This window comes from Rhinoraja longicauda, chromosome 11, assembly GCF_053455715.1.
Source record: "Rhinoraja longicauda isolate Sanriku21f chromosome 11, sRhiLon1.1, whole genome shotgun sequence".
NCBI lineage: Eukaryota > Metazoa > Chordata > Chondrichthyes > Rajiformes > Arhynchobatidae > Rhinoraja > Rhinoraja longicauda.
In genome coordinates, this window is record NC_135963.1 from 14,359,525 (window position 1) to 14,382,535 (window position 23,011).

The 23,011-nt window shown below is 41.8% G+C and overlaps 1 protein-coding gene across 1 annotated transcript; it reads left to right on the plus strand.

The window, feature by feature from the left end:
• The first annotated feature begins 176 nt into the window (after positions 1-176).
• LOC144598208 (putative ferric-chelate reductase 1) lies at positions 177-22,756 on the plus strand. The gene is made up of 14 exons (XM_078408094.1): positions 177-365; positions 1,732-1,820; positions 4,427-4,565; positions 5,119-5,304; positions 5,856-5,948; positions 8,853-8,994; positions 10,580-10,693; positions 11,758-11,873; positions 13,358-13,444; positions 15,098-15,195; positions 17,394-17,452; positions 19,005-19,151; positions 20,194-20,213; positions 21,751-22,756. Exons 1-14 carry the CDS (start codon positions 177-179, stop codon positions 21,838-21,840), a joined length of 1,569 nt encoding a protein of 522 aa, XP_078264220.1. The 3' UTR covers positions 21,841-22,756.
• The last annotated feature ends 255 nt before the right edge of the window (positions 22,757-23,011 follow it).

Below are 23,011 nucleotides of genomic sequence, written 5' to 3' on the forward strand. Positions count from 1 at the left end.
TGGACTATCCTCTGAATGGAAAACAATCTTGCTCCTGAATTCCCTCTTAAATCTCTCTCCTCACTTTAGGCCTGTGCCCTCTAATTTTATCGTCTAGTTCCTAGAGGTTTGTGTCTTTGTGGCTTTCTTGTTGAAATCTAGTACCTATCTGAAATAATTGGAGCATATAACTTCAAATGATTCATGCTGAATTCTGTCTATTTGCTTCAGTGACACTGGATAGCAATCCGGGTCAACCCTTTAAAGGGTTTTTGCTGGAAGCTCGAGGTGCTCAGTCTTCCACTATACCACTTGGCACTTTCAGCAGCACAACAGATGCTCGAGTTCAACTCCTTGAGTGTACTGTTCGTGGGACTACCTACACAGTAAGTTATTACATCTAATGGTATTCTGAAACTTTTACCAATAGTAAATAAGTGTGATTTTTATATTCTGTTACAATACTGTGCACAGGAGGCACATTGTCTCGGTAAAGCATAACATCTCATTGCTGTAATGGAAGATATTTAAGTCATACGTTGTGTCTTATTCAATGCTGCTTATTGAAATAAATAACTGAAGATTGTTGAATTTGAATTTAATACATTTGTTTGTCATTGTGTCAGCTCTTATTAGCAGTGTTTACTGACCTATTCCCACTTCTCCTCTGGTCTGCCCTAGAGGTGTCACAACATGAAATGTAGACACAGCTTTTAGCAATACTAAAATTCAATTAATTCTCATTTCCCATTTGGCACTGACCTTTGGGTGGACGAGAAAATGGGCTGTAAGGGAAAAAAGCTGGGTGACTCTTAATTACCTACGGTTTTGGTACCCACCCTTGGCTCTTTTCATTATTTTGTTACAAAGCAAACAATGGGGTCCTTTGGCTCGCCATCAAATATCTAATTATAAGAGTCCCATTTACTGGCACTTGGTTTGTAGACTACTATGGCCTTGGCAATTCAAGCATTTGTCCAGATACTTAAATGTTGTTTGAGTACCTACCTCCAGCACCCATTCAGACAGTGCCTTCCATTTTCCAATTGCCCTCTACTCTTTAAGCTCCTTGGCTGTTATCATGAACATAGTGACTGTGGGACGAGTCTACTGTGCATGGAGTCAGAGGATGTGAACAAGGTCTTAAATGAATATTTTACACGTGGATTTTTCAATGAACAGGGCATTGGAGTTAGAAAGGTGGAGGACTGGGAGACCTGCTAGTTGTACAAAATTAGAAGCCATAGATGGTAAGACACTATTCCCCAATGACACAAATCTCTTTGACCAGAGGGCACAGGTTTTAGATTAAGATTATATCTTCTTAAGACTAGGAACATAAAGATAACAGGCTTATGTCACTCTTGGCACAAGTTATATGAAGGTAACACATGAAAGTAATTCCAAAAAGAATTTTGCTGTATCACAGTCGTAAGTTTGAATCCAGTTGCTAAAGGTCAGTTTATATTTTGGAGAAAAATTACGCACTTGCATTACCTTGTAATCTTGATTTAGAATTCAGCTTTAAAAAGGAAGATCTTATCGTCCCTACCGATGTTTTCATTTTGACAAAAATTGTTAGAAATGGATTCTTGAATTTCAATACACATCGAAAACTTCAAATCTTGATTTCTGTAATCATCAAATGTCATTTCATCATCGGAAAGACATAAATGACAAAACTGAAAATCTTAGTTCATCTCTAACCTTTTATTGGCATTAGTGATTCATGCAAAAACTTTTTTTCCAAAGAATTCTGCCGTAAGTCACACATCAGCAGTTAATAAAGCACAGATTATCGTCAACTGGATTGCATCAAATGTGGGCAACATTACATTCAGGTAATTTTATTTTGTTATTTATTTTCTTTTGTTTCCTCCTAAATTTCTTTTCCCCAAAACAAACTATTCTGTTTCCCAGCTTGCAACACTTATCCACTGTTCTTCCCATTTGTGAATCTTTCCTAGTTGCAGACCAACTGAGGATTTGAGTTTTGTGGAGGGTTTGGTTTAGTGTTTAGTTGTATGATACACTGTGGAAGCGAGCCCATCGAGTCCGCATCAACCAATAATCACCCGTACGTTAGTTCTAGGTTATCCCAGTTTTGCATCCTGCACATCGGGGCTATTTACAGAAGCCAATTAATCTACATATCTGCACATCTTTGAAATGGGGGAGGAAATTGGAAAACCCACAGGGAGAACGTACAATCGATCGAATCAGGGTCTCTGGTGCTGTAGGCAGCAGCTCTACCACTGTGCCGCCCCCAGTTCAGATCTGTTTTTTGCCGGCATGGTTTGGATGTATACCATGTTGTTCGCCGATGACGCAGCAGTTATGTCCCACACCCAGCAGGAACTACAATCACTGATGGACTGCTTCTATCGGGCTTGTAAGGTCTTTGGACTGACCATCAGCCTGAAGATTATTAAGGGGTTGGACACGTTAGAGGCAGGAAACATGTTCCCAATGTTGGGCGAGTCCAGAACAAGGGGCCACAGTTTAAGAATAAGGGGTAGGCCATTTAGAACTGAGATGAGGAAAAACTTTTTCAGTCAGAGAGTTGTGAATCTGTGGAATTCTCTGCCTCGGAAGGCAGTGGAGGCCAATTCTCTGAATGCATTCAAGAGAGAGCTAGACAATAGACAATAGGTGCAGGAGTAGGCCATTCAGCCCGTCGAGCCAGCACCGCCATTCAATGCGATCATGGCTGATCACTCTCAATCAGTACCCCCGTTCCTGCCTTCTCCCCATACCCCCTCACTCCGCTATCCTTAAGAGCTCTATCCAGCTCTCTCTTGAAAGCATCCAACGAACTGGCCTCCACTGCCTTCTGAGGCAGAGAATTCCACACCTTCACCACTCTCTGACTGAAAAAGTTCTTCCTCATCTCTGTTCTAAATGGCCTACCCCTTATTCTTAAACTGTGGCCCCTTGTTCTGGACTCCCCCAACATTGGGAACATGTTTCCTGCCTCTAATGTGTCCAATCCCCTAATTATCTTATATGTTTCAATAAGATCCCCCCTCTTCAATAAGAGCTAGATAGAGCTCTTAAGGATAGCGGAGTCAAGGGGTATGGGGAGAAGGCAGGAACGGGGTACTGATTGAGAATGATCAGCCATGATCACATTGAATGGCGGTGCTGGCTCGAAGGGCTGAATGGCCTCCTCCTGCACCTATTGTCTAAGAAGACGAAAGTCCTGGGACAGGATACAGAGGCACCACCTGTCTTCACCATCGACGACTACGAACTCGATGCCGTCCATCAGTTCACGTACCTCGGCTCCACCATCACCGACAACCTCTCCTTGGACACAGAGATTGACAAGAGGATCGGGAAGGCAGCTACAACTCTCGCTCGCCTCACAACTCGAGTGTGGACCAATCCAAAGTTGACAGTGAAGACAAAGATAGCAGTCTACAACGCCTGTGTCAACAGCACGCTGCTGTACGGCAGTGAGACATGGACTACATATGCCAGACTGGAGAGAAGACTCTACACCTTCCACCTTAGAAGCATCCGCCGTATCCTGGGTATATCCTGGCAAGACAGAGTGTCCAACGCCGAGATTCTGTCTCGCGCTGGCCTTCCCAGTATGTACACTCTACTCAGGCAGCGCAGGCTGCAGTGGCTGGGCCATGTCCACCACATGGAGGATGGCCGTATTCCAAAAGACATCCTCTATGGAGAGCTAACATCTGGGAGGAGAACCATCGGCCGCCGCCAGCTCCGTTACAAGGATGTCTGCAAGAGAGATTAGAAGGTGCTCGACATCGATGTGGAGTCGTGGGAGAGCCTTGCAGCTGACCGCACAAGGTGGAGAGGTACACTGAACCAACATCTTAAAACGGGGGAAGAGAAACTGATGAACGCAGCGGCAGACAAGCGGGCACGCAGAAAGGAGCGCAGCAACTTCAACAGACCAGAGACCACACACAAATGTGACCTTTGCGACAGAGACTGTCACTCCCGCATTGGTCTCTTCAGCCACAAGCGACGCTGCTCTAGCTGAGGTGTGGAGCAGGCAGCCAACTAGGACAGCCATGACCGAGGGGGCCTAAGAAGAAGAAGAAGGAGGTTTAGATGCATACCATGACCATCCTTGTACTAACCGTCTCTACGGGAAGAGTGTCTCTTTAATCAATAAAAGCAGATCTTGGTGATCCATGACACAGTGGCACAGCGGTAGGGCTGCGCCATTGATCTGTCTTCAAGAGCTGATCTCTTGGTGGTCATGCATCAGACTGATTACTGCACCCTTTGACAATGTTGGCCCCTTGTGAGCCCAGGCATTGTTCATTGCCCTCCCCCCCCCCCCCCCCCCAATAAGAGCGGAAATCTTGACTGCATCGATAGTTATTTATTCTTGTGGTGGGTATTTCTTTAACAACCTATTTAAATGCAGTTGTATCAGCTTAACCATTTTTTAATTGTCCATGTACAGAGCTACTTTTGTGCAAACAATGCCAACATTCTGGACAGGAGTGACATCCTCGATCATCCAAGGACCTGCCTCTGGCTTCACTGTGGCTCCGCAGATTTCCACCGCCTCAATGTCTGCTGCGGACTCGAATGTGGATGCAGTAAGTGGAGGCCATTTTGCTCCTCTGTCGGTTGACCTTCTCAGTGCGCATTGAAATAACCAAAATACGCAGCCGCACGAGGCTAAAGAAGTATTTGTTCCATGCTGGTGTGGCTTCACCATGATGTCCATTTATGTGCCTTTTCCAAATGCACCTTCACAAACTAGCCGCATAAGTCAAAATCCTTTTATATCCTTTTATTTTTATTTTTTTTAAACCTTTATTTAAAATAGTCTCTTCAGCTATCAGTGCTTTGTGTTGGGGAACATATATGAAGGATTTCTTGTCAATTTAAACACTTCTTGCATTTTTACGCATAACACATAATTTTTTGTTTGCTTGTTAATGGGGGAAATTCTGCATTGTGAATCCCTAAAACTTTCAAGATATTGCAAAACTGTCCTCAGCACTGCCCGTGAATCTTAAACGTAAAATTGGAGTAAGCATCTAAATGCCAGTGCACAGTAAGGGGCTAGTATTGGGTCAGGGAGCGGAAAATGATGTATAAAGCTCTTGGAACTACCAGGTATTAACCACTTTTGTTTGGTTCCAGATCTCGAATGATGGATGTGGGAATACTAAATTTTGCTTTGGTAATCCTGAAGGATGCAATCCAGCTACGGATCAAAACTGTTTCCTCATGTCATCCACCCCACTAAATAACCAAGGATTGCGTTTCGAAATGAGTGGAATGGCAAGCGGCTACATCGCCATTGGTTTCTCTGATGACAAAACAATGGTAAGCAATCCTGGAAGATGTATTGGAAAAACTAGTAACTTTGGGGAAAATTAGCCTGGTGTTACTTACGGTTTTTTGAAGTGGTTCCTGCCAACATACATTGCCAGGCACTTCATTGCTAACTTACTGCCTAGGTAATTTCCAGTGGCTATTCCATATGGGTGACGTGGAAAGGACATTTTTAATGGGATCTAAATGTATGACTGACGGTGTGTCCATCTGCTAATGGTCAAATGCAGAATAGCCCGTTTTCTGCAATTACCAATGGAAGAAGTGAAAATATCCAACAAAGTTGGATTTTTTTTAAATGCTAATTTTACATGGGAGGGTAAGGTAACAAAGTTTTAAAAAATGTAATCTTGAACCCGATAAGATGTGGCGCTGGTTTCAACATGAACGGCTTATTTCTGTGATGTTGAATTGCTATTTCGAACCTGTTCGTAATTCCCAGTGATTATATTGGATATGCTTGACCGGAATTGGAATGACTAACACCAAAATATTAAGAGCAACGTATGTTATCAATTACTATCACACCATTTTCTTTCTAGGGCAATGATGATATATACATTTGTGGCAATGGAAGAATACAAGTTCAACGTGCCTATTCCACGGGGAGATCGCCTCCTCGTATTGAGCCGCTGGTAACCATTCTTACTTTGTACATGAATGGATCATGTGTAAATACCCACTGTTAAATTACAATGGAGCGTTGAGGAAGAGTACTTTTGTTCTCTGGCGAAAATTCTGTAGGTTTGATCTCTATTCCAGGAATACGCTCTCTCTAAACTTGTATTTTGCATCGTATGGGAGGCGCATTCCCAATCTCGTTGTACCCCTGTACAATGACAATAAAGATATATTGTATTGTACTGTGCAATACAATAATCTGGATTCGCGTGCAGGATGAGGTGTAAATTCTAGTAGATTGCACTTTTTTTTGTTGGTGCATTTGTATTCCGTTTTCTTAGTTTGTGGCAGCAGGTTAAAGATTGCTGTCATCAGAACCTTTCCTGCATAATATTTTCCCCCTCTTATTTATGGTGTTTTCCCCCGATGAGTCCTGCAATAAATCTGGGGCCTTTTTCAAAAAAAGAATTTGAAACCAAGGTGATATTGGAGCAGATGTCCATTGGCTGCACTGCCTTCGTGATGGAAGGAAGGGGACAAGAAGTGATTGGGTCACATCTGTGAAAATAGTCATAATTATTGGGGAAATAGCTGGAAAACTTGCATTGGTAATTCCAGTCATAGACCATAGACAATAGGTGCAGGAGTAGGCCATTCAGCCCTTCGAGCCAGCACCGCCATTCAATGTGATCATGGCTGATTATTCTCAATCAGTACCCTGTTCCTGCCTTCTCCCCATACCCCCTGACTCCGCTATCCTTAAGAGCTCTATCTATGTGGAATAATTGCAGTACATGGAGGCCATTTGGCCCATTGTATCCATGCCAGTTTCCCCATCAGTGTAATTATCTCTCTCTACCCCAGTGCCTTCTCCACAGCCTTTCACATATTTCACCATATATTTATCCAAGATGTCAAAGCACTAGAGGGGATGTAGAGGATGTTTACTGGGATAGAGCATTTCAGTTATGAGGAGAGAGTAGAAGACTATAATCTTTTCTCTGAAGTAGAGGGGGTTATGAGGGGGATGTTCTTGAGGAATATTAGATGGGTTATATACAACAGGGAACATTTCACCTGATCAGAGGTGAATGAACATGCCTTTGGGGGTAAGGAGCAAGAGATTTAGATATGATCTGATGGGAATCTTTTTCACCCAGCAAGGAGTGTGCTGGGAATATACTGCTGGAGAGAGTGGTGGAAGTAAAGTCACTGATAAGTGCCTAGACAAGCACTTGAATTGCCAAGGCAATGAAGGCTGTGTGACTCTGACCCTTTTGAAGACACTTTGGAACCTTCCTCCACCACAGCTGCCATTGTGGCTGTGTTTAAAAAAAAAATGGTTTTCCTCGCCTTAATTTTCCTCTCTTTTTGGTCTATAACCTCAAGTCCTGCACCTTTCATCCAAAGGGAACAGCCTCTCATTCTGACCCCTCTCCCCACAAGCCATCTCCAAAGCAAACTGTCATTGTACACCAATCTACCCTTGCAATTATAGACAGTCATCTCAGGAAAATTGAACATTGGGATCAGAGGGCAGAGATAATGGGAGGGAATCCATAGTTATAGACCCACCAGCCCTTGGTGTCTGGGTGTGAGCATCAGATCATGGCCTAGTTTGTGAATGGGAGTAAATGCTGAGTGACCTTCAGAAGCTATTTGAAGGATAAATATTGAGTTGTGTCCAATGAATTGAATACCATGAAGTGTGCAGTATTATTTTCAAGCCAAGAGAAGCAAGAAATTCTGGGGAATATTAGAGGTTTCTGCAAGTCCCAGAAATACCTTTCTGGTCTGATGTACGAATCTTGCCAGGAAGCAGACGGATGATGAAACGGGGCATCCAGTAGATCCAGCTGAGCAGGCTCGACTGGATGGGGAAGGGCGGAGGATTGATGTCACTTAAGTTGAGCAATTGGCCCAATCCAAAAAAGGACACCAGGTGATGGAGTAACTCAGTAGGTCGGGTAGCATCTCTGGAGAGCTTGGATAGGTGACATTTTTCAGATGGTTCATTTTGAGCAGATATGGAAAGGAAGTGGCGGTAGATGTTTAAGCCTGCCAGGACTGAAACATAATTACCACCATGTAAGTTAACCATAAGTATAATTACAACTGGGGACATTAAATGGAAATGGTGTTGGTGAGTGTAGCGGCCAGCTTCTCGTCTATCTCAATTAGCTCCCAAGCTGCCACTTGCATAGACCGGGTCAGCGATAAGCGTAATAACTCGAACAACTAATAACAGAGATCCTCCCAGACGTTTAATAGTTAGTCTTCTTTATTTGAAGGTGCAATAAGCATATTGGCATATCTCTTGTCATCGACAGGTTATTAATTGCTAGGTAAAATTCCATATCTTACCACAGTCTATGCGATCGTTACGAATTGCCAGATATAACTTCGACACAGTTTGTATTAATCTTCTAGTTAATAAAACTTACAGGCGATTACATCATGGCTGATCAATCTTTTGGCGGAGCTTCTAGCTGACCCTCTGTCAGCACCTCCCAGCTCACACACTCTGCCCGCACGTACCCAACTGCCCGTACTCTGGCTCCGCCCAGCCCCTACGTAAGCATTGCATTAACTCTATAGTGTCCAGACTACAGCAGAATGCAAGGTAATAATATCAATAAGTAAAAATAACAAATAACTGCAAAATGGCTCCTACAGTGAGACTTTGGAGGAAGGTCATTGGGGGAGCTGAGCTTGATGGGAAAGAGTTAGCAAGCAGTGCATTATCTCTTGCCCCTCTTTCAAAAGGCTTATTTTCCTCTTGCCTGCCCAATTATGATAATGCATTCACATTGGCACATCTGTTTGAGATTAACCCAATTATGGTCAAGGGATGGATCATGTAAAGCATAGAGACATTATTCGTTCCATATTGTTTAAAATGCTGATTTATTTTACAGGGTGAAGTTGATAATATAACTGTGGCGAATAACAATGGAATTATTCAATGCTCATTTGTCACAAGGAACAATATTTCAACAGGCCAAAGAGCTGCCAACGACCTGCACTACTTATTTTTTGCTTTTGGGTCTTCAGATAATGGTGAGTGCTGCATTGAGATCTGCAAAATACTGAGTGTGTGATAATGAGCAAATAACTCTTAGGAATAAATATTGACCAAGACATACTTGCATTTGTCTGAAAGAGCAGTTTTGGCTTTGGTCGAACAACTCATTTTAGGCAACACTGTCTGACTGTGTAGCTCTCCTTAGTTTATCAGGATGGCGCAGTGGTAGAGCTGCTGCCTTACAGCGCCAGGGACCTGGGCTCATTCCTGACTATGGGTGCTTGTTTGTACGTTCTGTCTGTGAGCTGTGTGGGTTTTCTCCGGGTTCTCCAGTTTTCACCCACGCTCCAGACGTGCAGGTTTTTTGTTAATTGGCTTGGTATCATTATAATTCGTCCATAGGTGTGTGTGCGCGGGGATCACTGGTGGGTGCGGACTCAATGAGCTGAAGGGCCTGTTTCCACGCTGTATCTCTAAAAAAAAATTAGCCAATGTTTATCCCTTGGTAAAGATGGCAAATACATAGCACAGTTGGATCAGGGGAGCAGAGGTCGTGTCGGATGCTGCTTTGGAAACTAGTGAAAAGGCTTCTGGAGAAGATTGGATCCTAAAATACAGTTGCACAGTCAGAGGATGACAAAGACAAAAGATTGTAGGACTGCACAGATGGAAGTATGTAGTCGCGCGAGAAGGATAAATGAAGTTTGGAAGTTTGAATCCTGATCAAATATTTGTTGAAGTTGTGCATTATCTGAGGAAAGGCTTGGGCGGGAAGGGCAAGAAAACTTTTAGTGAGTGAGCTGGTCCAGACAAATTCAGCTATGACGATTAATGGGAGAAGATTTTGGATCATTCCTTGATTGAAATGGGGGAAGTCAGCAGACAGACCCGGTGATGGGGATACTGGACAAATAGGATTCAAGGTGTAAACATGCCTTTTTCTAATTGGTATGCAAGTGAGAGTGTAAAGTCTGTGTAAAGCACAGGAGATTGCACTCCAAGATAGGCATGTGGCACAGAAAGGAATGAAATTCAGCCAAGACTGTGGGCTGAAGAAAATGGATTAGTTCAGTATCCTAAATGGCAGAGAAATGTTGCATTGGATTATCATTGTCACACATGCCGAGTTGTAGAGAAAAACTGCTTGTATGCTATCCAGACAAATCATACCGTACATGAGTACAAACCATTCATCACTACAATAAGTAGTGCAAAAAGATGGACTAGTTAGCCCGCATCAAAAGCTTTTCACGGTACCTAGTTGCATGTGACAATAAATTAAACTAAACTGAAACCGTGCAGAATATAATGTTACAGCTACAGAGAAAGTGTAGCTTAAAGCAAATGCAAGGGTTGCAACGAGGCAAATTGGGAATATGCCCTGGGTTTATGAGATATCCATTCAACCATCTGCGAACAGCAGCGAAGAAGATGTACTTTCAAGCTTTTGTATCTTTGGGAGTGGGGAGAAGAGAGAATCACCAGGGTGGGAGTCATCCTTGATAATGTTGGTTGCTGAAGGTAGTTGGCAGTGCAAAGGATGTTACTGATCTTGACACCCTTACAATTTTTATGTATTGTCTGTTTCTACCCTGCATTTAAACCCGTTTCATATTTCAGGGGCAATAAACCAGCATCAAAGAATACCATTTATATCCTCGGAAAAAGTAAATGTAGGTGTTGTACAGTTGGTCTCTGGGAGCAGTGGCAGGCCTGTCCTCATCAAGGCACATGGTAAGAGAATAGCTGATTAATTTCATCACTTTCTGACAGTTTCTCAGTGACGTGTCCATGAAACTTCCAGGATTGTTAGAAAACAATCTGTAATCCTTACCCATTCTGGCCTCTGGTGACAACAGATCAAACAATTGACTTGAAACGGGGGACAGTAAATCACCCATTGCAAATGGGCAGCACAGTGGAGCAGCAGTAGAGTTGTTGCCTTGCAGTGCAGAGACCCGGGTTCGATCCTGATTGCGGGTGCTTTCTGTACGGAGTTTGTACGTTCTCTCTGTGACCATGTGGGTTTTCTCCGGGGGCTCCTGTTCCCTCCCACACTCCAAAAATGTACAGGTGTGTGGATTAATTGGCTTCGGTAGAAATTGTAAATTGTCCCCAGTGTGTAGGATAATGCGAGTGTACGGGTGCACTGGTCACCGAGGACTCAGTGGGCCGAAGGGCCTGTTTCCACATTGTATCTCTAAACTAAACTAAACAAACTTCTCCCAGGAGTCAAAGTCGATGAGAATGTGGGGAGAATAGAATGGGTTTAGTATTGGATTGTGAACAGGTGCCTGGTAGTCTGTATGGACTTGATGAGTTGGAAGGCCAGCTTCTGTGCTTTATGATTCCAATGAAGTTGCTAGCATTTTTGTTACTTACAAGTTTCTAACACGCTTGGAAACTGAAAGAATTTTCATGGGGATATTCCGACTTTCAATTCTCTGCCAGATGATCTGGAGGACTACACTTGTTATATATCTTTGGCACGTATCTTGGGCGATACCCACAGGAACTACTTTCTTGCCATTATAACGTTTGGTCAAGAGGGCACACCAGCCTTCTCTCCTTAGAAAGGTATTGATGAAACTGTCCAATGAGTATTGAAAATCCCTCGATAGACGCAAATGCTGGAGTCACATCAGCGGGTCAGGCAACATCTCTGGAGAAAATGGATAGGTAATGTTTTGGGTAGGGACCCTTCTTCAGATTGAAAATCCCCATTTTGGTAATGGGATATAATAGCATCAAATGGTATACAACTATAATAAAGCCTTTCAATTTTTTTGTATTTGAAGGTGCACTGATGTTAATCGCGTGGATGACAACTGCGAGCATTGGCATGATGATTGCTCGGTATTTGAAATGTATTGGAGGTGAAAGCAAACTTTTGGGCAAAGCCTGGTGGTTTCAGGTACGATTAGCATTTGTAATCTGAAATCCAAATCTATATTTTGCTGGGCTATATTTTCCATTTCATTATTGCTCAGTTGCAAAAAATGTTCAGATTTTTTTTTAATCACTTTGACCAGATATTTTTGGGAGGTTTTATTTTTTTGTCGCCTTGAAGGTTGGGAAAATTTTGTTTCTGAAGTTAATAAAGAAAAGCAAAATGCTGTTGATTCTGAACAGTAAATAAAAATACAAAATGCTAGAAATACTCAGCAGGTTAAACCAGCTCTGTGGAAATCCAATCAATAGATGTACAATAAAATTAAATGTTTCTGTCCAGCACACAGCTCAAAATGAAACAACATATAAATATGATTTTTTGTGTGCGGTACTTGCATGCAACCTTGTTTAGAACAACGATGAACATTGTACCTTTTTCTATAACCTCCAGTTTAGTGTTTAGTTTAGAGATACAGCGCAGAAACAGGCCCTTCAGCCCATCGAATCCATGCCGACCAGTGCCTCCCCCCACATTAACACTATCTTACGTACACTATGGACAACTTACACTTTAACCGAGCCAATTAACCTACAAACCTGTACGTCTTTGGCATGTGGGAGGAAACAGAAGATCTCGGAGAAAACCCATTCAGTCACGGGGAGAACGTACAAACTCCGTACAGACAGGATCGAACCAGGGTTTCCGACGCTGTTCGGCAGCAACTCTATCGCTGCGCCACCCTATGAAGATCTGCTCCATAACCCAAAGGGGGCCTGATTTTAATCTTTCCAATTGAAAATGTGATTTTTTTTTTTCAGATCTACTTTTTGAGGTGCTAAATATTTGGGTGGATTTGGTCTACCTGAACCATAAAAATAAACTGAACACTTAGGCAGTTAGACGAATATTTCAAAAATGAAAAAACAAGTTTAGTGAGATACCTTGCATTATTAGAGAGGCTGTTTACAGTAACTGAGGGAATTCTTTTTATTGGAAAGTATTTCCACTCCATTGGGAAAAGCCTTCCTGATTAGTCTGCACTGCTATGTGCATTGGGAAATATCTATTTAAAGAGAAATAGATGTAACATTTTGTGTACATAGTCAGTGAATTTTTATTGGTAGCTTAAACATAATTTTGTGTTAATTAATTGCATGGAATTATATATTCTAAGTTGGCTTTTTGCATTTATGAGGAGCGTGATAAAACCCAAATGTATGGAAATAACATCCTGTTATAACATACTGACAGCATCTGTAGTCAGGATTGAACCCGAGTCTCTAGCAGTGCCAGGTGTAAGAGTTAGTAATAATTGACTTTTGTTTCCAATGAAAGATCAGAAACTTAGGGTTAACTCTTGCCTTTCTGCAACTGCTGTCTGATCTGTATTTTGCCAATGTTTTATTAATTATAACAAATCTGTCCTCTTGCATGCTGTTGTGTGATCTTGTATTAGTAGCATAGTTTTCATGTAAAATTGATAAATGTTTTCTTTGTTTAATTAGTTGCATTTTCCCCTGATGATGCTGACTGTTGTATTGACAATAATTGGCTTTGTGCTGGTATTCGCCCAAGTGAAAGGTTGGAGTTATGTAAGTTGTTTTTTTGAAATGAGTTAAAATTGTTTCTATTATTTAATCATTTTCAAGCATATAATAATCCCTTTTGGATAATATTTTGGCACAAATCAAATTATTATTATTATTTCGTGTCATCACACAACTGTTTGCCAATAGCGAGCAAATTTTAGTGCCACGTCGTTGGCCTCTGCAAGATCCTTTACAGTGCGTGTGTCATGCAGCATGTCACAGCTCAGGAGATGTTCCATCGTCTGGAGGCCCCGTCCACACTCGCAGTCTGCCGCATCTTCCGTATATCCCCACTTCAGCACGTTCGATTTGCTCCTCCCCGAGTCTGTTGAGACTGCGCCAGGTTATCCACAGTTGGTCGGAACCTGGTGGGAGTTTCTCAGAGGGATTGATTGCCGTGTGAATGTCTTCCGGAGATTTCTCTAGTCCCTCTCCCCAGAGTTTGAGCCTTATGGATGATGCACTGCAGTCAAGGGGATGGACAGAAGAGAGGAAACTTCTGCCTGATTTCAAACGCTGAGGTAACAAAGGGTGGTCATGTAGAGTCTCACAAAATGCTGGAGTAACTCAGCAGTCAGGCAGCATCTTGGAGAGAAGGAATGGGTGACGTTTCGGGTCGAGACCCTTCAGACTGATGTCGGGGGGGGCGCGGGACAAAGAAAGAAAGGTGGAGACAGGAAGACAGTTCTGTCTCCACCTATATCCTTTCTTTGTCCCGCCACCCCCCCCCGAAAACCCACGCAGGTCACCAGGGGAAAATACAAACTCCGTACTGACAGCATCTGTAGTCAGGATTGAACCCGAGTTTCTGGAGCTGTAACGCAGCAACTCAAGATTCAAGATTCAATTTATTGTCACATGTACCAATGAAGGTACAGTGAAGTTTGAGTTACTCTACCATTGTACCACTGTGCCACCCCAGGGATCCAGAATCTTGGAGATGATGTTTCAATTCATGACCCGTCATCCCCTGAAGAGTCCATGAACAGCAATGTTAACTCTGTTTCTCTTTTAATTGGAGCTGCCGGAAGCACTAGGTTTTCACGGCATTTTGGCATTTCCAGGAATGTACCTATTTTTCACTTCTAGTTCTGAGGAGTTGGCTTACTGACTTGTCCTTCCAATGCTTGCCTTTTATTTAGTTTTGGGATGTGGACGTCACTAGAGGTACCAACATTATTGTCCACAAAGGTGGTAGAGAACCACTACCTTGATTCACTACAACTCCTGTTTTGGGGGTGGTGGGGGTAATTTATTTCTGACTGGAAATGTGGTTCTGAGTTGGAAAGGCCTTGTTATTGTAGGACCTGATTGTTTTTCTTCTGGGAGTCCCCTGGGAATAATGTGTGAACTCTGGAATGGTCTTTAAAAGACCAACACCAAGGTTAACCTGTGACCAGTGTTGGAGTACCTGAAGTTTAAGGCTGGGTAGTAAGTGGATAATAAAGTAGTCGCGTACCAAAAGGAGAGAAAGGATTGAGGAAAGATCAACAATTGATATTTCTAGCAAAATGATTTCCATTTTGGCTTGCTGGTGGAAAATATTTAATGTATTTTCATTAAATAAATCAATCAACTTAATTCACTTTAGATTATAAATTCTACCATTCTTGTATTTGTGAAATGCTGCATTTTAATGCTTTTTTCCTTTTATAGAGTGCAGGGGCACACCCTGTGTTGGGATGTATTGTAATGGGACTTACACTAATCCAACCTTTTGTTGCCATCTTTCGTCCTTCTCCAGATCACAAGAGGTAGGTTCGACAGCATTTTAGCAGCTCTTGAAATCGGGGATTTTTTTTTGGTTTGAAACCTGGGTTTGTTCTGTCAGTAAACATTCTTGACCTATCAGTTAACTATTTAAACAAAGACAAGGCAATTTAATTCAGGTAATCATAATGTTCAGTTTGTCTAAGGAGATGTGCATTTCCACCATTTTGAAAGGAAGCGTTCCATAAATTCATAGAATTAGGCCATTCGGCCCATCGAGTCTATTCTGCCATTCAATTGTGGCTGATCTCTGCCTCCTAATCCAATTTTCTTGCCTTCTCCCCATAACCCTTGACACCGGTTCTAATCAAGAATTTGTCTATCTCTGCCTTAAAAATATAAGGAGATGTGCATTTCCACCATTTTGAAAGGAAGCGTTCCATAAATTCATAGAATTAGGCCATTCGGCCCATCGAGTCTATTCTGCCATTCAATTGTGGCTGATCTCTGCCTCCTAATCCAATTTTCCTGCCTTCTCCCCATAACCCTTGACCTAATCAAGAATTTGTCTATCTCTGCCTTAAAAATATCCACCGACTTGGCCTCCACAGCCCTCTGTGGCGATGAGTTCCACTGATTAACTACCCTCTGACTAAAGAAGTTCCTCCTCACCTCCTTTCTAAAAGAGTGCCCTTTCATTCTGAGGTCATAAGTGATAGGAGCAGAATTAGGCCATTTGCCCCATCAAGTCATTGCCCTGACATTCAATCATGGCTTATCTATCTCTCCCTCCTAACCCCATTCTCCTGCCTTGTCCCCATTACCCCTGATACCCCTTTTAATGTTGTTGATGCACAATGCATTGCCCGATTATTAAACATGTCATCAACTTGCTGAATTTCAGGAAGGTGTGAGAAATATTCTGTGGTTTCTGTAACTATTTTTAGTTGCCTTTTCAATATTTGGCCTCCATTTAGAAATGTAAATGTGGTTGCTTTTCGTGTTTTGATATTCGCCAGACACCTTGTGTTCAGGCAGGTACAGTATTCCTGTGACTGAGATCGCATACAAAGGTGTTTATGTTGTGATTAGAAGAAATGTATTCCCCAGAATTATTTCTGAGCTAGTTAATCCAAATACTTTGTCAACAGTGCTCATTCAAATATGCATTGGTCAAAGCGTAATTTCAATCTAAAATTAATTATTTATAAATTCAAAATTTCTCCTGCTGGCTTTTCTATAATTTTTATTTGTGCTGGCTTTTGAATTTTTCCTGGAAGTAACTTGAGTCACATCGCACAAAGGTTTGATTCCGTACATATGTGGATAGTTCTGCTATAACGTTCGTTTCCACAATACGAATTGAATATGACGCGAGTGATGTATTGGGCAACACTCTTTGTATTACCTGCATCTAGTTGATTATAATATGATTTTGATCAGGGACAAGAGAACCATTTAAAAGTTTTGTTGGAAATTGGCTAGAAATAGCAGTCTTCGGGGTCACTGGGGGAAGAGTTTCCATGTCGTCTCACCGCAGTAAATGATTGAGTGAAAGATACAGCATGGAAACGGGCCTTTTGGTCCACTGAGTTCATGCCGACCATCAATTACCCGTTCACACCAATTCTGTTATCCCACTTTCTCATCCACTCCCCACACACTAGGGGCAATTTACAGTCCAATTAACCTACAGAGCGCACGTCTTTGGAGTGTGGGAGGAAACCGCAGCACCTGGAGGAAACCCACAAGGTCACAGGAAGAACGGGTGAACTCCACACAGACAGCACCAGAGGTCAAGATCAAACCAGAGTCTCTGGCACTGAGGCAGCAACTGTACCTCTGTAATCACATGCTATTGTCTCTTAAGAACACAGCAGCTGCATTAACCGTGGGCGGCCATTGCAATCGATCACTTTCATTGACACTTGTGCAATATTACTCTATCAAACAATGTTGTTAGTATTTTTAGTATGCAGTAACAAAATTAAGCTTGTAGCTAGTAAACAAAACCTTTTTTAATTTTGAAAATCCTGCAGTGAAATAACTTTGCCCTTGCAAGTCTGAAATTCAGTGTTGGGGTTATTGATAAAGAAGCATGGAAACAAGACTTTCAGTCCACTGAGGGCACGATAACCATCACCAATTGAACATAACAATGCAACTTTTTTACACCTGAACTTTGTATCCAAATGTATTTATCATGATAACAATATGATTAACGTTTTTGTTATTTTTATAGGCGGTGGATATTCAAATATTTCCATACTATAATGGCTCATGTAATCAAGGCTCTTGCAGGTACATTACTGTTTAACATGCAAAATATGAATAGTCAAACTTTAAGGACTGAAATGAGACTCTTCAAATGTTATCTTCATACACTCAGATTTTTGGTTTTATCATGTTTTTTGTATGCTTTCATCATATGTAGACCATGGACAAGGATGTGGAGGATAGTGATATCATTGTGGGTATACTAATATGACAATAGACAATAGGTGCAGGAGTAGGCCATTCGAGCCAGCACCACCATTCAATGTGATCATGGTTTATGCTAGTTTCTTTTTTTGAGATCAACAGGTGGTAATGAACAACATTAAGGCAGATAAATGATGGGATCTATCCCAGGTTATTGAGGCAAGGGTGCAGATTGGTGGTGCTTTGATAGAGATCTACAGCCTCTAGCCAGTGGCGAGACCCCTGAGGATTCATAAGTAAGACTCGTGTCTTACAAGATTGATTGAGTTTTTTTGAGCAGGTGATGTAGGGCAGTGGATGTTGCCTAAAAGGACTGAAGTAAGCTATTGCCAAGGTCCCTTAAAATTCAGGGGATCCATGGTGACCTGGTAGTTTGAATTCTGAACTGGCTTAGCCACAGAAAATAGTGTAATGGTGGCAGGGTATTATGCTAACTGGAGATCTGTGAATGGAGAAATGGCAGATGGAGTTAATCTGAGCACGTGTCAGGTGTTACACTTTGGGAGGTCAATTGTGTGGGGAAAGTATACAGGAGCCTTAACAGCATTGATGTACAGAGATTGGGTCCAAATATGTAGCTCTCTGAAAGTAACAACACAAGTAGAGTGTGAAAGTGGGCATATTTTATTCTTGCCCTCATTGCTCAGGCCATTGAGTATGAGTGTCCTACTCCCTTTAAGTAGCTGTGATAGATGGGTTAGTGCTTTCATTAGCAGGAGTCAATTATTCCACATGCATGTTTGAGACCATCTATTTAATATAAGAAGGGAATAAAACCCTCCCAATCGGCTACAATTATTTTGTCAAAAGATGTGGGGGGTGGATTGCTTGGATAAGTGGCAATGTGAATTTGATTTCTGCTGGTGTTTTATCAGTGAATGATGAGACATTTTATCAGAAACATAGAAAATAAGTGCAAGAGGAGGCCATTCAGCCCTTCCAGCCAGCACCGCCATTCATTGTGATCATGGCTGATCGTCCACAATCAGTAAACTGTGCCCAACTTCTCCCCATATCCTCTGATTCCAAAGCCCCCTGAGCTCTATCTAACTCTTAAATTCTTCCAGTGACTTGGCCTCCACTGCCCTCTGTGGCAGAGAATTCCACAAATTCACAACTCTCTGGGTGAAAAAGTTCCTTCTCACCTCAGTTTTAAATGGCCTCCCCTTTATTCCAAGACTGTGGCCCCTGGTTCTGGACTTTGGGAACATTTTTCCTGCATCTAGCTTGTCCAGTCCTTTTATAATTTTATATGTCTCTATAAGATCCCCTCTCATCCTTCTAATAGAAACATGTTCTGTCAATGCTTAATTCCAAACGTAAGCAATGGCTTATTTGGTAAAAATGCAACATCCTTGTATTTCTCTTCCAGTGGCAACACTATTCCTTGGCCTTCTACTGATAAATGTGGCACCTGATAAATGGCCAGTAAAGGTCTTGGGTGGATTTGTTGGATGGGAATTTCTTGTCCATATTATTCTTATCCTGCTTTCCATATTTTGGCGAAAAGGTAAGGAAGGTAAGTTCCGGATTTATTTATTTGCACGAATGAATAAGTTTATTGGCCAAGTATGCACACATACAAGGAATGTGCCTTGGTGCTCCGCTCGCAAGTAACAACACTAACTTACAGTAAACAATTAAGAATAAAGCATAAAACATTAAGAATACAACATTACAGTTTAAACATGTGAGTGAAATAAACCAGAGCAAAAAGAGACTACAGACTTTTGGTTATTGAGTAGAGCTACTACTCGCGGGAAAAAAAAGCTGTTTTTATGTCTGGCTGTGGCTGCTTTGACAGTCCGGAGTCGCCTTCCAGAGGGAAGTGCTTCAAAGAGATTGTGGCCATGGTGAGAGGGGTCAGAGATGATCTTGCCCGCTCGCTTCCTGGCCCTTGCAGTGTACAGTTCGTCAATGGGGAAAGGTTGCAGCCAACAACCTTCTCAGCTGATCGAACGATTCGTTGCAGCCTCTGGATGTCGTGCTTGCTGGCTGAGCCAAACCAGACCATGATGGAGAAGGTGAGGACACTCTACGATGGCAGTATAGAACTGGACCATCATTGCCTGTGGCAGATTGTGATTCCTCAGCTGCCGCAGGAAGTACATCCTCTGTTGGGCCTTTTTGACTGTGGAGTTGATGGTGGCCCCCCCATTTAAGGTCCTTGGAGATAGACAATAGACAATAGGTGCAGGAGGAGGCCATTCGGCCCTTCGAGCCAGCACCGCCATTCAATGTGATCATGACTGATCATTCTCAATCAGTACCCCGTTACTGCATTCTCCCCATACCCCCTGACTCCGCTATCCTTAAGAGCTCGATCCAGCTCTCTCTTGATGGTTCCAAGGAACTTAAATAAGCCTACAAATGTGACTGGTGTTATTGATGGTGAGTGGGGGGAGGGGAGGGGGAGCTCTCCTAAAGTCTACAATCAGTTCCCCTGTCTTAAGAACATTAAGCTCCAGGTTACAAAGGCATATAGGTATTGCAACTAATAATTGAATGCAGGGAAAACATGGTGCAAACTAACTGGATCTTTATTTTATTTTTTGCTACAGACTGCAGCACAGACAAACCGGTAATTTCTTTCAACTATTTCCTGCCTTTGTCTTGTATTTCATTGAGAATTAAAATTCAGACCTGGTAATTGTTGGATGGGAATCTGCAGGGGAGGTATTTGGTCTTGGAGATAATAAACTGATTGAAACCTGGCTTAGGCCAATTGAAGGTTATAGAAACTTTTTTGTATGGAAATGCCCCCAAAATGCTTGGCACCAACGCGCTTACCTAATTTGAGATTAAGTTATCTGAGCAATCTTTCATAATGTAATAGAGGTTTGTGCCAAACATCATGACAATTTATCTAATATTGGAGTGCAGTCTATTTTGGTATGTACTTGTTGCTATATTGATGGGAAGAATGAGGTGAGGTAAATATAAACCAGAGACTATTCCTAAAGATCGGATCTGTGGGTATGTGCAATTCACTGAAAGCATTTTTCTTTCTCTCAAATAGATAACAAATTTGTGGAAGTAATGATCCATTTTATTATAAATTGTTTGTGTGACTATAATTGGATTTTTGTGTCCAATTCTGGGCACCACCTTTGGAAAGTGAAGATTTTAGAGAGGGTATAGATGACATTTATCAAAGATTTATTTAAGAATGTGGGGTGTCAATAAACTGAAAAAGATGGGCTTGTTATATTTGGAATAAAGAGGTGGTGAGGAGATCTAAATGTTTTTCAAAACATTTAAAACTATTTCCACTATCAGGTAGTCATTGAAGATTGACACTGCCTGATCCGCTGAGTTACTCCAGCATTTTGTGTCTATCATCGGTGTAAACCAGCATCTGCAGTTCCTTCCTATAGTCATTGAGGAAGATTCATTTGTTACATTTAGTTGGGAGCTGGATTTTTTAAGCAAAGGAGATTAGTTTAATTTGGCATTGTGATCAGCATGGTCATTGTGGGACAAGAGTACTGTTCTACTGTTAAATTCCAAGAGGGCTTGTTGGCTGCTGGTCAGGGTTTTGAACCTTTTTGGTTTAGAGAAACAGCGTGGAAACAGGCCCTTTGGCCCACTGCCTACACGCTCTTGGCAATTTACAGAAGCCAATTAACCTAAAAACCTGCATGTCTTTGGAATGTGGGTGGAAACCTGGTCATAGGTGGAACGTGCAAAATCCATACAGACAGCACCCGTAGTGGGGATAGAACCTGGACCACTGCCGCTGTGAGGCAGCAGCTCTGGCGCTGTGAGGCAACAGCTCGACCGTTGCACCACCATGCAGCTCTTTTACTTCCCCAGTTTTACCTCCTTCCTATCTAGAAGTGCTGACGCCACTTGGTCAACGTGACAAGGTTTGCTAAAGTGACATTGGCAGACTACAATGATGGAGCTATGAATGTGGGTTTTTCCTGGTTGCATGAGTATATAGCACATCATCTGAGCAAATGAGTAATTGGAAACCTTTGAAAATTAACATTGATACAGTAGAATTGTTAGACCGTGATTCCTGACAATGCCCACCAATACCATTTTTTAAAACAAATTGCTAACTAGCTGATTACAGAAAAATTGTTAATTGTTTTCATTTTTGTCATCTACAGATGTACCCTTTGTTGGTCGTATTCGGTGTGTACTTGTGTGGAAATTTGGCATTTCTGATAGCTATCTTAGTGGGGATTGGACAAACATAAGTTATCCGTTTGCAGTGGAGAAGGTGATGGATCCCTTTCGATCATCAGCTCATCATCAACATATCACATGAAATAAGGGCTTCCACACGAATTATGTCCCAACAAAAACTTTACTTTTTAAAGCTGATGGCTGTTCGTACAAAGGATTGTTTCTGGTTGCAGAAAGATAATTTGTCCACCAAGATTCTACATTTCGCTGATGAATGCTTACCTTTGAAGATGAAAATATTTAATTATGGGCTTCAGTAAACCACCCATGTTTTTTTGTTGTTGCATATTCCATGTGTTGCAAAGAATCGTAAGCAATTATTACATCTATTTGCATTTTAAATGTGATGTTTCTACAAGGTGGTGGTGATTCCATGGGAGGAACTGGTGTAAAAGTTCCTGAAACAAGTTCCAACAAAATGACCAGCAGAAATGACAAGGGGGGGGGGTGGGCAACGTAATATCACGGCCCCTGATGAGTTGGTTAGTAGTTCACTGTCTAATGAAGCTAAAACAATGTAAATTAATACTCTAAATTACTTGATGTAAATATTTAATGTTTTTTAATCGCCAATTTCCCTTCACTTGGTGGAGAGTGAAGCTCATGAAACCATCCTAACCAGTGATCTGTGCAGTGTGAGAGGCTTGGCCTTGTTTATGAAGATACTTTTAACATGACCAAAGCCTCCTGGAGTCTTTAGTTGGGCAATCACTCTTTCTTGGGAGGATGGGTATTACAATGGAATGATTCAGTAACAGTCCATCGGCACTTTTGTATTCAATATTAATGACTACTCATTATTAATGTTTACTCAGGAACATGTAACTGGATCGTGTATCTTTTGCACCAAAGTGTTGGTAACAGAAGGATGACTGCCTGAAATTAATAGCTGAAATCAAACAATATATCAAACGGGTTACCTTGTTATTTTCACTGTCTATAACTAAAAATGTTTATATATTTATTTTATGATTATCTCAAAGTATGATTATTTTTGATATTCTCTTTGCTGCTGGGCGTTCTTGTTCAATATTGAATATTGCAATTCATTCAACGCATTCACATCCTCCCTAACTGGAAAATCTAGTATCTTACTTCCCCTTTGGTTCCTAACTTCATGTCAAACGTCTTGTCGAACTTGACTGGATTTGACTAACTTAATCAACGCACCTAATTTTTGGT